Consider the following 15,278-nt stretch of genomic DNA (forward strand, 5'->3'; position numbering starts at 1 on the left):
GGAATATTAGTCATAAAAAAGAGCAGATTTGAGTCAGTTCTAGTGAGGATTATGAACCTATATAATACAGAGTGAAGTAAGAAAGAGAGAAATATAGTATATTAATGCATATGTGTGGAATCTAGAAAAATGGTATTGATGAACCTATTTGCAGGGAAGGAATGGAGATACAGATGTAGAGAATGGACTTGTGGACACAGGGATGGGGAGAGGGGACAGATAGAGAAAATAGCATCAACATAACATTGTAAAAATTTAACAAATAAATAAATGAAAAATAAATTTAAAAAGGAGCCAGTGGAGTGAAGTAGCAAAGAGCATAGTTTGAGAATCCTATTCTCTTTGAGTCTCAGCTCCACCGCTTTCTAGTTCTGTGACATTTGTCTGTTTCTTTCCTCTGCAAATTGAAGATAGTAATATTTATCTCATGGAGTGATTATGATAATTATATGAAATATCCAAGAAAAGTCTTAAGAGCAATTCCTGTCATGTAATAAGCACCCTGTTACATCATTATCATTCATGTAATCATTCTCTTAAGATTGAACATAGTTTTTATTTCTGTTTCTCAAATATTTTGATATTTTAAGTAAAGCTGCGATAGGCATCTTGATGCATACATTTTTAGGCCTTTACGATTTTTTTTTTTAACCAGTCATTCAAAGGTAATGACTTAATTTCCCAATACCTTGCCAGTAGCTCTTGAGAAAGAAGGTTTCAGTTTATATTCCATCTCTTGCACCTATGAGAGTATCCATCTCAAAGTGCTCATGCTGTGATTTTTGTATAGTTTGGTAAGAGAAATAGTAGAGGTTTTGTGTTTTTAAATATCTTCTTCCTTGAAGTTGAACAGTGTTCATATTTTAAGAACCTCCTTTAGAATGAAGTCCATGGACATTTTAAAGTGGAGTTTTAGCTCTCAGCTTGGGTACCGTGTGTTCTTTTGATGACAGTGGGAGGGCAGCTGCAGTGATGTATCCACTTCCCCCCACCCCGCACCCCAAGTGGTTTCGCGTGTGGTGTCCACAGTTCAGAAAGAGAGGAGTGAGTTGTAACTGACTGTGGATTATTGGCTGTTTAAAGCATTCATATAGCTACTTTCCTCCACTTTGTCGTTGAATAATTATTTTCTAGTAGAAATGAAGCATTGATAATAAAGCACATCACAAATGAATACATTAGATAGTGATGAAATATTCAGGAATTTTAAACCTATACATCCTTTTTTTTTTTTTTTTTACAGGCGAAAGGAAAGAAACCTTTATTTGTACAGCTGATCCTGGAAAATATATGGAGTTTGTATGATGCTGTCTTGAAAAAGTAAGACTGTTGTAAATTGTTTATCTCTGGGCAGTGTAATTTACAGTTTGACGAGTTACCCTTCCGAAAGCTAGGTAGACTGGGAAAGTGCAGAAAGCCTTTACAGCGGCTTTGATTACCGAGCTTGGAAACAATTTAAAGGAGTATGTGTAACCCAATTACAGGGTGATGGGAGGGACAGAACAGAAATATTTTATAGAGTGCTGAGGCAAAGAGATAAAAGGATGGGAAGAAATATCAGACTTTGATTTTTACAAACTCAATTTAAAGTAAAATAGTAAATGTAGTAGAAAAGCTGCTTGATATTGAGGATCACTCATGGGGTCACTTAGGGAAAAAACCTTGCCCAATACAAGTGAAAAAGAAAGTTTGCTTTAGTAAATTTCCAAGTTGTTCCAGCGGTGGAATAATGATTTTTGGTTTTAGTATTTATTTATAAAATTGCTTTACCAGTTGACATAGCGTGTTTAAGACGATTATGGAATGGTGCTTCATGGGACATTTTCAAGAGAAGTTCATTTGGAAGTGAAAAGTAGGGGTTGAGCAGTTTAATCCTGTGGCAGGAGCCTCCCTCCAGCATTTTTGTTTTTTTTTAGTCAAGTAGTGCATTAGGAATAAATGTGTCATGTAATGTTGTGTTTTTTTTCCTTACTACCCCTTTGTATCTTTATGTGATCTTTCTCTCTCCTCACCTTGCATCCACCCATCTCTTGTTTACTATAGGGACAAAGAAAAAATTGATAAAATCGTGACTTCTTTAGGATTAAAAATCGGAGCCCGAGAGGCACGGCATTCAGATCCTAGAGTTCAGATCAATGCTATCTGCAGTCAGTGGCTGCCCATATCTCAAGCTGTTCTTGGTATCCTTTATATTAATGGTTGTTGATGAAATCATAGATTTGACAGAACAAGAAAAAACAGTGTGTTATCAGCCATCAGGAGGTCCTCTGAAAATAACACATGCCCATTCAGAGTAAGTTTTTTCTGGGGTTACTTAATATTTTACCATGAAACTGTATTAAATACTTGAGAAATGAATATATTAATATGAATTAAGATTAATACCAATCTAAATGTTCTTAAAAAACATTTTAAATTTTTGTTTCTTAATCCATAAAATTAAAACCCTTAGACTAAGATTTACATAGAAGTAGATACTTTAGATGTTTGTGTTAGGATCACTGGTTCATTTTAACCCATATTTTCTTTACCTTGTTGATACTGCCTCTCAAATTAGTGAGTCCAAAAGGACTTGATTTTAAGTGGCTTACCTTAACTAAAGTTATTTTGTAGGTGAATTTAGACTATCTTCTTTGTTTTTTTTTTTAAAGACTTTTGTTATATGGACCAATTTTAGCGGCTTTATTGAATTTTTTACAGCATTGCTTTTGTTCTGTTTTATGTTTTGGTTCTTTGGCTGAGAGGCATGTGGGATCTTAGCTCCCCGACCAGGGATCGAACCCACATCCCCTGCATTGGAAGGTGAAGTCTTAACCATTGGACCTCCAGGGAAGTCCCAACCAAAGTAATTTTATAGAGGAATTTAGACTATTAATACCTTCTTGTCATTGATCTGTGTGTACTTAGCAGTACCCATGGGGTGGGCTGAGGGTGCAGTGTCTGGGGAATGGGCCAAACTGGGCCAACAGTGGACCACAGAGCTGTAATAAACACAGACCCCTACGGTGACCTCGCTCTGTTGGACGACCTGCTTATATTGCAGCTAGTGGCTGATGGTGGTTTTATGCCAGTTGATAGAGACGGAGACTGTATGAAAGATTTTGAGGACTTGGTCACAGGTAGCCAAACTCCTAAGCTCTGTTGTCCTTCCTCATTTGTTCCATAGGATGTCAGTGTTAGAGTATCTACCATGAGCATCCTTTCTGGGTTCTAGAGCATCCATGAACTCCCTGAGATTTTATCCACATTTTGAGATGTGACTTACGGAGTATTGCCTTACAGCCCAGGCATCATATAGACATATGTTGTTACTTCAGTATTTCGTGCACAGTCTGAGTCTCTGCCAGGGTGAAGAGCACTTGCTCAGGCTTTTGAGTCCTTAACAGCAGACTTCAGCTATGGTGTGTCAGAAGCTTCCTAGTCCCCTCGACATTACAGCTGAGAGAGTGGAGAAACTGATGTGTGCAGGATCACAGACTTTTGATTCTCTCCCACCAGAAACCCAGGCCCTGAAAGCAGGTGAGGTAAAGACGAACATGCCAGTCAATGTATTTTTGGCCATCCTAAGTCAAGACTACCCTAGACCAACTTGCTGAATGCTAGCTTGCTAAATGGCCAAATGTCCAACTCCCCCAGTAAACAATTTCACAAACATTTCTCCAGTTGCTTTTTGTTTTCTAACATTTCAGTTTCGCCAGAGCCATTTTGCTCTGCCAGTGGAGTGAGGAGACCTGAGACCTCTCCCTTTTGCCCAGATCACAGTTCAGAATCTCATCATCCTGCTCTGTTCCATCCTCTCAGGTGGCCAGGAGTGCATTCCTGAGGTGCCTGTGTCTCCAGGGCCTGTGGAACAGTGACTCCAGGGTCTGTGTTCCCTCTTGAAGCCCTGCACATGCTCGCCCCATGAGAGGGAGCTTTATTTGTTCCCAGCTTCATATGGCTCCATGAAATTCATCTGGGCTCACCACTCTGTCCTGCTCTTTTTCTCCCGTTCTGTTGGATTTGCGGCCCCTGCCCTCAGATCACTGCTGTTCTCAGACCCATGGTTGACTCTCCTTTGTTAAATCTCAGTCAGTTCCCAGTCCTCCTGATTAGATCTGTCACTACCATTTGACACAGTCAATCCCTCTTTCCTCCTTGAGACCCTTTCTTCTTTGACTTCTGGGCTTCCACCTGTTTCTCCTTGTCTCCCTGTCTCCGTGGCTATTTATCCCATCTCCCACCCCCCGTTTTTTTATTAAAACAGAAAAATCAAACAGAAGTTAATAACATATGTGCAAGGGAGAGACCTGGGAAAACAGAATAACTTGCTAAAATGTCTGAAACCCTTACCTTAAAAACTGTCAGTGGTTTAGAACTTCAAAGGGGAGAAAGGCATTTGCCATGGAAAATGAAAAAGTGAAAGTCTGGTTACAAAGAGTGTTTGCTGAACCACAGAGTGGGCTCTGATCGCTGGGCCCTGCCAGATTTCCCCACCACACCAGCCCCTTCTCTTTGCAGATATTTCTGGTGATACTTGTATTCTAGGAACAGGCCCTTTATCTCAATTCTTTAGACAACTAAGGGGACAGAAAAAGAACAACTTCCTAAGTTCTCTGCTCCTTAAAAACAATTAGCCTAAATTAACCCTCCGCTAAAGAAACACCTTGTGGAGTGGCGGCGAAGTTTGCTCTTCTGCAGGTCTGCCTTTGAACCTTCTTCATGGAGTTTCACAGTCCAGAAGCCAAGTTGGTAGATTGTGTCTCATTAAGCCAGTCTCCTAGTCCTGACAGTAGGTTTAACTAGTCATCTTTAAATCCATTTCCGCAAGCAGTGATACAGGTGGGCTGTCAAAGTTAGGCTTCTAAGGTGCAAGCAATCCGGTATTTCTAAGAGGCATTTCTGTGAAGACAAAAAGGTTCATAGTTGGAGCAAATTATAAACCAGCTTCTGAACCTAGGGAGCAACCAGTCCAGATTTCTAGATGTTAGAGTCAAGTATCATTTGCAGTTTGAAATGTCTTTGATGAGGTTCTCCAATGTTCAGGTAAACTTCCTGAGTGGCTTACACAGCAGTGGACCAGAATATTGCCCCAAAATCGGCTATTGTGTGATGGTCTCTCTTAAATTTATCTCAAGTTGCAGGCTTCAGGAAAGGAGCAACTTTGGTTCTCGGTGTTTACACATCAAAAGTGGGAGGAAAAAGTGGAAACGTTAGTTTAGAGAGTTATAGCCTAATATTTGAGGAAACCAGGAGAATTCAGGATCCAGCCCAGTTTACAGATAGTAAAACACAACCTCACAGATGGTAACAGAACTAGAATCTAATATTCCCAAGTGTGTGTTATAGTTTCTATTGAAACATAATTTTTTTCTCTCTAAAGTCACTCTCATTTCTACCCAAGATAGCCAAATTAAGACTCATTTGTTTGCAGAATAAGTTTAGTTTAGTTTCATTAAACTTGGCCTGATTGTTTTTATAGGTTCAGCATGAACAGCAGTTCACCATGTAGGCTCTTTTAAATCTCTTTTGCTGGAACTTTTCATAAGGAATCTCCAGATTAAACTTCTAATAGCCTCTTGAGGCTAAGAAACCAAGCCACATCTTTGCCATCGGAGCTGGCTGTTTAGTCTTGATCTTTTTCCCGATTCTTCTCCATCCCCTTGACTTTTTAACTGTGGGATGCCCCAGGCAAGGCTTGGCATTTGGATCTCATCTGTTTTCTACCTGCAGTCACTCTCCTGCTCATCTTGTCCAATCTCTAGGCTTCCCCTGACAACAGCGTGCTTTTAATTTCCGCATTTGTTTCATGCCCCTGTTTCCAGTCCATCTTTAAATCCTGTTTACTCTTCCTTTGAAATATATCCAGAATTAACTACTTTTCCACATTTCCATTTCTGCCTTCCTAGGGCAAGCAACCATGATCTCTCACCTGGGTATTATAATAGCTTCCCAGCTGGTATCCCTGAGTCTGTTCTTGATTGCCTGCAGCCAGGGTGAGCCTGTGAAAATCGGAGTCAAGGCATGTTGTTTTGTTCCTCAAAACCTTTCAAAGTTTCCCCTGGCAAGACTTCTGATAGATACTTAATTCTTACTTCCTTCTTTTCTTATTTGAATTTTACTCTTGAATTCTTTATGTGTAAATTATTTTGATGCAGAATGATTTTAAAAAGTTACTCACCAGTGGTTTTTTTTTCCTTAACCAATATTTTTTGAATGTAAGTTAAGAAAAATGTCCATATGCTGACTAGGAAATTATGTTAAAATTTATAGATTTAGGGAAAATCAACATCTTCATAGTATTGAATCTTGATCTTCATTTCTAAGGTTTTTTGTTATGATATTTTTGTCTGTTTTATTTTCTAACTTACTTTTCTGAGGGTTTGGAAAAACTACTGATTATGTAGTTTATTAATAAGCTACCTTGTTGACTATTGTCCTTTGGTAAAATTCCTCAATTCTATCCCTTCTCCACTGGAAACAGTTATGAGGGCTTCTGGTGGGTGGTTAAGCCCATTTCCTACCTGGAGCTCCTCCAGCTCTACTCCCACCCTGTCAGTTTTGCTTTTCTTTTCTCCTTTCTGCCAGTTCTCTCGCTCTCACTCTACTATTTTTCTAGCAATCTTATTCTTTTCTAAATGGAATTTTTCTTATAGTTGTAAAAGATTATAGGTTGCTTATGTATTTAGATGATACCATGTTCTAAACTTCTTGTTTTCAGAAAAGCCTGGCGTATTAAAGTAACATTTTTTCTTCCTGTCTGTTTAGCTTTTATGAAATGTGGAAGTGAAGATACTGCTCCAGTTATTATCTTTGTTTCCAAAATGTTTGCAGTTGATGCTAAGGCTTTGCCTCAGAATAAGCCAAGGTAGGGATCATAGGGAAGCCAGGCTGGGCCAGGGGGGTGGGGTGGGCTTGATGGGGTGCGGGGAGGGTATGCGGTGGGGAAGGTGCAGTTCTGTCCTCAGCCTGAAACTCATGTGGAGCAGCCCCTGTGGGAACCTAAATTTCACTGAGTACTTGATCTTTTTGTGATCCCTCTGGAGGAACAGTTGTTGAAATCAGCTCTGGGACTGTTAATTCAAATTCATGTTAAAAAAAAAAAAAGTAAGTTTTTTTTTTTTTGCTGCATCAGTTCTTTTTTGCAGCATGCGGGCTTCTCTAGTTGCAGCAGACAGGCTTAGATGTGCCATGGCCTGTGGGATCTTAGTTCCGCAACCAGGGATCGCACCCATAATCCCCTGCACTGGAAGGTGAACGCTCAACCACTGCACCAACAGAGAAGTCCCTGAATTCGCATAAATTTGAAGAAGAGTAGTTAGAGTAGTGGTAGCCACAGTTAACAACTATTGAACGTCAGACAAGCTCTAATCTCAGCCTGTCTGTCTGCTTCAGTAGAGATTTTTGAATGTGTGAGTACCTCTGCCAATCTTTGTGTGTATTGTGTGTGTGGGGAGAGAAAGGGGTGGAGTTCAGCCGTGGGAGACAGATCCTTTCTCAAGTTTCCGAAGTCTTGGAGAATCGCTTCTCCGTCATATGAACTGGTGCGGGTCCTCATCCCCCACTAGGATAAGTGGTTAGATCCCAGTCGTTCCTTGTGGGAATCATGGCACTAGCCTCCTAGCTGGTTCTGCTGTCCCAGTGTCTAAGTCGGCCGGTCCACTTGCCATTCTCCCTTCAGGATCTTGGTGTCTGGAGTGAAAAGATTCACTCTACCCAGGAGCTTGAAGGCTTCTCTTCTTTACTGTCCACATCTATTCTGGGAGCTTTCTGTATGGGAATCTTTCAAATAACCTGAGAGAAAGAATATAAATCAATAGTACTTCTTAAGAAGGGCCTGGTACCTCGGGCAGCATCTCAAATCTTGCTCTTTTAGGTTCTAAATAATAATGATAATAGCACTAATAATTGGCTCCAGTTTATCAAGCTTATAATATTCCTGCCTCACTGTTGATTATGCCGTTTAAATCTAACATTAGTTCTGCAGTGCAAGTATTTACTGTTTTAGTCTAACCTGGGGAAGTTAAGAGGCCTTAAAAAGATGAAGTAATAATGGATTTTCCAGTAGTCATGTATGCGTGTGAGAGTTGGACTATAAAGAAAGCTGAGCGCCCAAGAATTGATGCTTTTGAACTGTGGTGTTGGAGAAGGCTCTTGAGAGTCCCTTGGACTGCTAGGAGATCCAACCAGTCCATCCTAAAGGAAATCAGTCCTGAATATTCATTAGAAGGACTGATGCTGAAGCTGAAACTCCAATATTTTGGCAGTCTGATGCGAAGAGCTGACTCATTTGAAAAGCCTCTGATGCTGGGAAAGATTGAAGGCAGGAGGAGAAGGGGACGACAGAGGATGAGATGGTTGGATGGCATCACCGAGTCAATGAGCATGACTTTGAGTAAACTCTGGGAGTTGGTGATGGACAGGGAGGCCTGGCATGCTGCAGTCCATGGGGTCAGAAAGAGTCGGACATGAGTGGGCGACTGAACTGAACTGAGTGTGCTCAAGGTCACATAGTTAAGAGGCCAGAAGAGTTATGTGAATCCACATCTGTCCAGCTGGACAGCCTGTGGGCATCCACTTCACCAGTGGGATCTGGCCTCCATCATCTATGCAGCTTGTTAATCTCCACTGCTAGATCTCAGCAGCAGCCTTCCAGCCTGCCTGCTCTTTTTAGATTCTGGGCCTTTGCTCTGACCATTCTCAACCACCATCTTCTCCAGTACTCTATGCGAAATTCTTACTGAATGCTTAAGTGCCTGTTAAGTAAGATCCTGCTAGGAGGTTTTCAGGCAGTTCCTCTCCCCCTGAATCCCTGAGTCTGCTGCTTTGGCATCCTTAGTTTCTTGTAGTAACAGGATGTGATGTTCAGACAGAAACTGCACTCCTTGCTCCCTTAGTTCCCATCATCTCTGCTCCCTGGCACTGTGGTTACTGGTAGCACCAGCTGCAGCCAGCTCCTCAGCCCTCTCTCTGTCTCTCCCCGAGCCCCACCCTGCAACCAGCTCCACAGAGGCCAGGGCATGGACATTCAGCTTGGAATCCTGAGGGTGGGTGGTTTTGTGTTGTCAGCTCTTTCCTTTCTTCTCCAGCCTCACCTCCGCAGTCTGCCCTTTGAATCTCCAGTCCACATTCTCACCTCTGGTCACCTTCACCTCTACTGTTGGTCACTGCCATCCCCTCAGAACTGTCATCCACAGTTAGCTCCATTACAGCCTCAATAAGTCAGCACCCACAGACGTTCCTTGACTAGTAGAGCTCTATTCTCTTGCAAGTAAATTCCTGTTTATTCTCAGTAAATACTAGTTGACACCATGGGTTCTTCAAATAAAACCTTGCTGCCTTCTCTTCTGTCTGCTCTGTTTACCTGTGTCACCACTCCCAGTGCTCACAGCAGTGCCTGACCCATAGCAGATGTTAACTGGGTGGATGGATAGATACGGTGATGGACAGCAAGACTCTATACATTTGATGTTAACTTCATGAACGTAAATGCTAATCTTGTTAAGAGCTCTGACAAAATGAAGATTTAATATATGTGAACAGATATGGTTCTTTTTTAACCAAAGCTAAAATAAAACCACATTTACTTGATGTGATGATTTTATCATTTCTAATTCCTTCTGAATGGGGGGTATAGCCACAGATAATGAGTATGGAATTTGGAGTCAGATCTGGACCTGAATTACGGCTCCTCTGTTTATTGTCCATGTGACTCTGGGTCGAGGTATGTAATTCTTCTAAGGCTCCAGATTCTTATTTGTAAAACAGGAGTAAGAATACCTGTGTCACGTAATTGTTTACATAAATATGTGCTGTAATATATGCAGAGTGATTAACACAATGTCTGTGCCATAGTTATGAAAATAGTTTATTTTCTTGGGCTCCAAAATCACTGCAGATGGTAACTGTGGCCATGAAATTAAAAGACGCTCGCTCCTTGGAAGAAACCAACCTAGACAGCGTATTAAAAGCAGAGATACTACTTTGCCGACAAAGGCCTTTCTAGTCAAAGCTATGGTTTTTCCAGTAGTCATGTATGGATATGAGAGTTGGACCATAAAGAAAGCTGAGTGCCGAAGAATTAATGCTTTTGAACTGTGGTGTTGGAGAAGACTCTTGAGAGTCCCTTGGATTGCAAGGAGATCAAACCAGTCCATCCTAAAGGAAATCAGTCCTGAATATTCATTGGAAGGACTAATGTTGAAGCTGAAGCTCCAGTCCTTTGGCCACCTGATGCAAAGGGCTGAGAAAGATTGAAGGCAGGAGAAGAAGGGGATGACAGTGGATGAGATGGTTGAATGGCATCACTGACTCAATGGACATGAGTTTGAGCAAGCTCCGGGAGTTGGTGATGGACAGGGAAGCCTGGCGTGCTGCAGTCCTTGGGGTCGAAAAGAGTCAGACAGGACTCAGTGACTGAACTCAACTGATAACCCCATTGGAAGAGACCATTTCTCTCCACGCTAACCAGTGCATCAGTGTTTTTTTTTTTTTAAACCTCCCTGTTTATAGTGATAATAAGGTATTCCATGTTTATATATATGTTTTTTAATTTTTAATTGAAGGATAATTGCTTTACAGAATTTTGTGGTTTTCTGTCATACATCAACAAGAATCAGCCATAGGTTAATTCATACTTTGCAGATACTATTATAAAAAGTCGAGAAGCAAGATAAGTTACGTAAGGGTTGATTGACAGGGCAGCTGGAGTGTGTAGCCTGAAGAAGGGCGAGGCGAAGGGTGTGAGGGCAGATGATCGAAAGGTGAGGAGAGGGGAGTACGTTTGTTGGTTGTTGTTCCAGAAGACAGAACTAGAACCTAGAAATTTCATCCTGTGTGCGAAAGGCCTTTAACACTGAGAGCTTCCAGTGGAGAGGAGCTTATGCCAGCAGATGTGACTTCCAGACAACCCCTGAGCAAGCCATCCTCAAAGGTTGCTCCCCCCCCCACTGTTTTTTTTGGTATCTGATGGCACAGCCCTGCCTCCTACATCGGAGTGGGTCTGACTAGAAGGGGCCGACTCCTAGAACCAAATTCATCCATTTTAAGGGGCAGGTGCTAAGGGAATAGAAGTGGTGTCCAGCCCTGGGGGGAGGTCTTGTCTAGCAGGTGGGTGTCCAAAGAGGACAGTAGTGGACAGCTGGTGACTTACCTGTGGGGCAGCCCACATGATGTAGAAAGGGGATTAGGGCACCTGAAGTTAGGAGCTCCAGGAGCACGTGGCATGTAGCATGCACAGGACCAGTGCACTGTCAGTACAGCCATCTGAGTGGGCTTCCAGGAGAGAGAAGGGGAAGGGGAGTGGCGGGATGGGAGACGAGGTTGTCAGCCGGAGATGGAGGCGTGAAGCAGGAGTCATAGTACCAAAGTTGGGGGGTGGTAGAGGAGGCGGGCACAACGTGACAGGATCAAGCAAGGTGCCCCACCCCCCAGGCGAGCCCCCAGCAAACACACAGACATGTGCACTCACACCTTTCCTCTGGTGGAACTCGGATCTAACACCATGACTGATAATCACCGCTGGACCTTCTCTCCAGCCTGAATCACCAGCATTCAGCCTGGCCCTTCCTCTTGGACCCCAGTTCACCATGGAGGTGTATTTTCCTACTTTCATGGAGAAAAGCTTGGTTTCTTACTGAGGTCGTCTGCTTATCTCTCTGTTAGAGCGTTCTGAGGTGTGGTATCTGTTACTCATTCCCTTTCTTTTCCGGCCTTTTGCCCTATAGAGGAGGAACATGGGTGCCTGAGAAAGGTTCCATGCTGTTGTGTGTGACTGTGTGGGGACATGGGCTCTTGCATGTCGGTTCATAAGCTCAGAGTAGCTGGGGACCCAGCATTCCCAGTGGAGGAGGGAATGGCAACCCACTCCAGTATTCTTGGCTGGGAAATCCATGGATAGAGGAGTCTGGCAGGCTACAGTCCATGGGGTCATAAAGAATCCGACATGACTGAGTGACTAAACAGCAGCAGTGTTCCCAGCGAAAGCGTGAGAGGCCTTCTCTTCTCTTGCTGCAGTAAACGAGAGAACTCGGAGAAACTTTGCACCAGGAAGGGACAGGGGACCGACCACCGTCTTCTCCAGCCACGTTGTTATTGTTCAGTCACTAAGTCGTGTCCGACTCTTTGCAACCCTGTGGACTGCAGCATGCCAGGCTTCTCTGTCCTTCACTATCTCCCGGAGTTTGCGCAAACGCATGTCCTTTGAGTTGGTGATGCCACCCAACCATCTTATCCTCTGTTGTCCCCTTCTCTTCCGGCCCTCAATCTTTCCCAGCATCAGGGTCTTTTCCAATGAGTTGGCTCTTCGCATCAGGTGGCCAGAATACTGGAGCTTCAGCATCAGTCCTTCCAGTGAATATTCAGGGTTGATTTCCTTTAAGATTGACTGGTTTGATCTCTTGCTGTCCATGTTAATACTAGCTGTTTCTTGGCTGGAACAGACTGAGATCCTTGCTGTGGCCAGGTGTTAACATGTCTGTGGTGTCCTGTAGACCTCTCACTCAGGAGGAGATTGCTGAGAGGCGAGAGCGTGCAAGACGAAGGCACGCGGAGAAGTTGGCAGCAGCACAGGGCCAGGCACCTGTGGAGCCCACCCAAGATGCAGGCGCCCTTGAAATGAGTCCACAGGGAGAAGAGCCAAAAGGTACAGCTTTTCTCAGTAGTTTCCCCATCCTCGGTGATACGGATGGGGTTTTTGCCAAACTTGGAACACTCATCCTTCTGCTCTTGGGCTTTTAGCTTTGAAGGTAGCTTTCATCAATATACTTCTATCCTTGGTGTTTCCTTGCTCAGTCTCAGCTAACAATAGTGTCTTCCTTGTCCCTTCTGTGTTTCTCAGCAGCTCCTGGATGCAGAGAGCATCTGGGCACTCATGGTCCTTCTGTTTCTGGCAGGTGATGAGCAGGAGGTGGAAAGTGAGACCCCCAAACCCATGCCCCCAGAAGGAAGCGAGCAGGAGTCTTTTATCGCCTTTGCTCGAGTGTTCAGTGGTGTGGCGCGAAGAGGAAAGAGAATTTTTGTCCTGGGACCCAAATACAGTCCTCTTGAGTTTTTGCAGCAGGTAAGAACAGGAAGTAAAACATTTGTATATTGTTTCATGGTTCTGCTTTCTTGTTAGATCAGTGATTACCTTATTGGTAGATGTGTTTGATCTCTGCTGCTGCTAAGTCGCTTCAGTCGTGTCTGACTTTGTGCGACCCCACAGATGGCAGCCCACCAGGCTCCCCCATCCCTGGGATTCTCCAGGCAAGAACACTGGAGTGGGTTGCCATTGCCTTCGCCAAAGCATTAAAGTGAAAAGTGAAAGTGAAGACGCTCAGTCGTCTCCGACTCTTAGCGACCCCATGGACCGCAGCCTACCAGGCTCCTCTGTCCATGGGATTGTCCAGGCAAGAGTATTGGAGTGGGGTGCCATTGAAGGGAGGCGCATATGAGTGAATCTGTATACTTCCTCTTGTGTCACTTTGGTACTATTTGATAAACCTGTCTCAAGTAATAGCATTTAGGAAATTAGACTAGTACAAGAATCAAGTTTTCAAACCTTATTTAGTTAATTTATAAGGCTTTTCTAGAAATTCAAGGCTAGAGGAAAGAACTGAGAAGAACAGATGTCATGGTGGAGCCAGGACGATGCCAAGGTGTTCACGACATAAAGATCCAAAACCCAGGTGGCACGAGCCAAAGGCATGGGCAGTGAGCAGGTGACAGGCAGCGGTTTCTTGACAGGCAGATCCCAGACATTGATCAGAAGGGTCTGACAGTTGGTGAACAGCCAGCATCTAAGTATGTCTGGACCAAAGGGGTAATAAGAAACCATAAGCTAGAGCTGTTTCAGAACATTTTTGGACATACGGAAGGTGCATATGTGGTAATTAAATGATAAAGATCAGAGGATGAATGCCAAAGGTCCAGTGAGCCAGGCAGCATCAGCGAGAAGCTGTGAGTTGGGGGCTTCTCAGATGCTCCTGCTCCTCCTGGCGCAGGTAAACCAGGGGCACTGCTCTGCTTGGCTGTGATGAGAGGGGGAGGTGGTGGTAGAAGAAAGTCTGTGCCATCAACTCCTCCTTGCCCTGAATGCTTATTCCATCAGTGTGAGCAGAAGGTGAATCCTTGGACAAATCCTTGGACTTGTTGCCATACTGAGTGGTGACTGAGCAGTTTGTGCTAGTCTGTGACATGTTCAGATTTAGCAAGGAGGAGTACAGCAGTTGGTGTGTTTGGGATTACTTTTTAAGCGAGGGTAAAAGTGTTGTAATAAGGGGTATAAAAATCTACTTGTGATCTTCTTACCATCTTGGTTACCATCTATCCATAAGTGTATTAGGTATAGTTCTCCATTTATTTAGGTCATTTAAAGTGTTATCATTTTCTCCATAAAAATCTATAATCACTTTTGTTACTTATTCCTAACTCTCTTATATTTTGTTAGTATTCTGAAAGTTACTGTTTTAAATATATATGTATGTACTTTTTTTTCTACTGCTCATCTATAGACATACAGTTAGTTAACTTTTGTATGTTGATCTGTGTATGACCATCTTGCTAAATTGTCTTACTAATTGTGATTTTTCTGTAGTTTGTTTTAAGTGAATGGTCCTACTGTCTGTGCATAATTCTGTTTCTTCCAATTTGATCCTTATATTTTAAATTTCTTCCAGCCTATGTCTATAGCTCCCCTATAGAGTTGTCAGTGAGTCAGAACACACGCATGTACATGTAGCCTGTACCTCAGAGGTCATCATTTTCATGAAGTTTCCAAGTCTACCCTAACACAGTAGCTTCTCTCCTCTTGAGATTTTATACATTTACTTACCTGTGCTTCCTTTTTTGCCACTCACTCTATGTTTCCAGTGATAATTATCTTTTTGTGTGTGATGTCCTGGACACTTTCCTCTTCACAGCACCAGCACAGTGCCTTGGGTACCAAAGATAAGTCGGTTCCTTCGTTGACATGCCTTTGGGGCCCTTGCATTTATATGGAAATCGTTGAATAATTCAAGACAATATCTTGACTAATTTGAGACAGAATCTCCATGAGAGGCGCGTCTCTGCTGTGTGAGTGTCATGCCTTCTTGTCAGAGTCTCCGACGTCTCACAGCGCGCTCTCTCCCACATTAACAGCCCAGCCTGGAATAGTGGCTGTTTGGCCCTTCCATGGCATTTTTATGACATCTAATTACTCCTCAAAGTTATTCATTTTCCTGTGTTACTCAGCACTAGCACCAGCCCTGTCAAATGCTTAAAGGACATTATAAGATTGTAATTGACATGACAATATAATAACGTTAAAGCAATTTTAA

General features: G+C 43.0%; 1 protein-coding gene across 3 annotated transcripts in view; it reads left to right on the forward strand.

Moving 5' to 3' along the window:
• Window positions 1–15,278, forward strand: part of EFL1 (elongation factor like GTPase 1) — a 109,568-nt gene that overhangs the window by 20,993 nt on the left and 73,297 nt on the right. For all 3 annotated transcript variants that reach the window (XM_081546781.1, XM_081546780.1, XM_081546782.1), the window contains 6 exons: window positions 1,244–1,320; window positions 2,044–2,180; window positions 3,397–3,519; window positions 6,748–6,847; window positions 12,471–12,622; window positions 12,873–13,039. In XM_081546781.1, the coding sequence (XP_081402907.1) occupies window positions 1,244–1,320; window positions 2,044–2,180; window positions 3,397–3,519; window positions 6,748–6,847; window positions 12,471–12,622; window positions 12,873–13,039 (756 nt within the window). The remainder of the gene's footprint in view (window positions 1–1,243; window positions 1,321–2,043; window positions 2,181–3,396; window positions 3,520–6,747; window positions 6,848–12,470; window positions 12,623–12,872; window positions 13,040–15,278) is intronic.

This window comes from Giraffa tippelskirchi, chromosome 12, assembly GCF_054371585.1.
Source record: "Giraffa tippelskirchi isolate mGirTip1 chromosome 12, T2T-mGirTip1v1.2.pri, whole genome shotgun sequence".
Classification (NCBI taxonomy): Eukaryota; Metazoa; Chordata; class Mammalia; order Artiodactyla; family Giraffidae; genus Giraffa; species Giraffa tippelskirchi.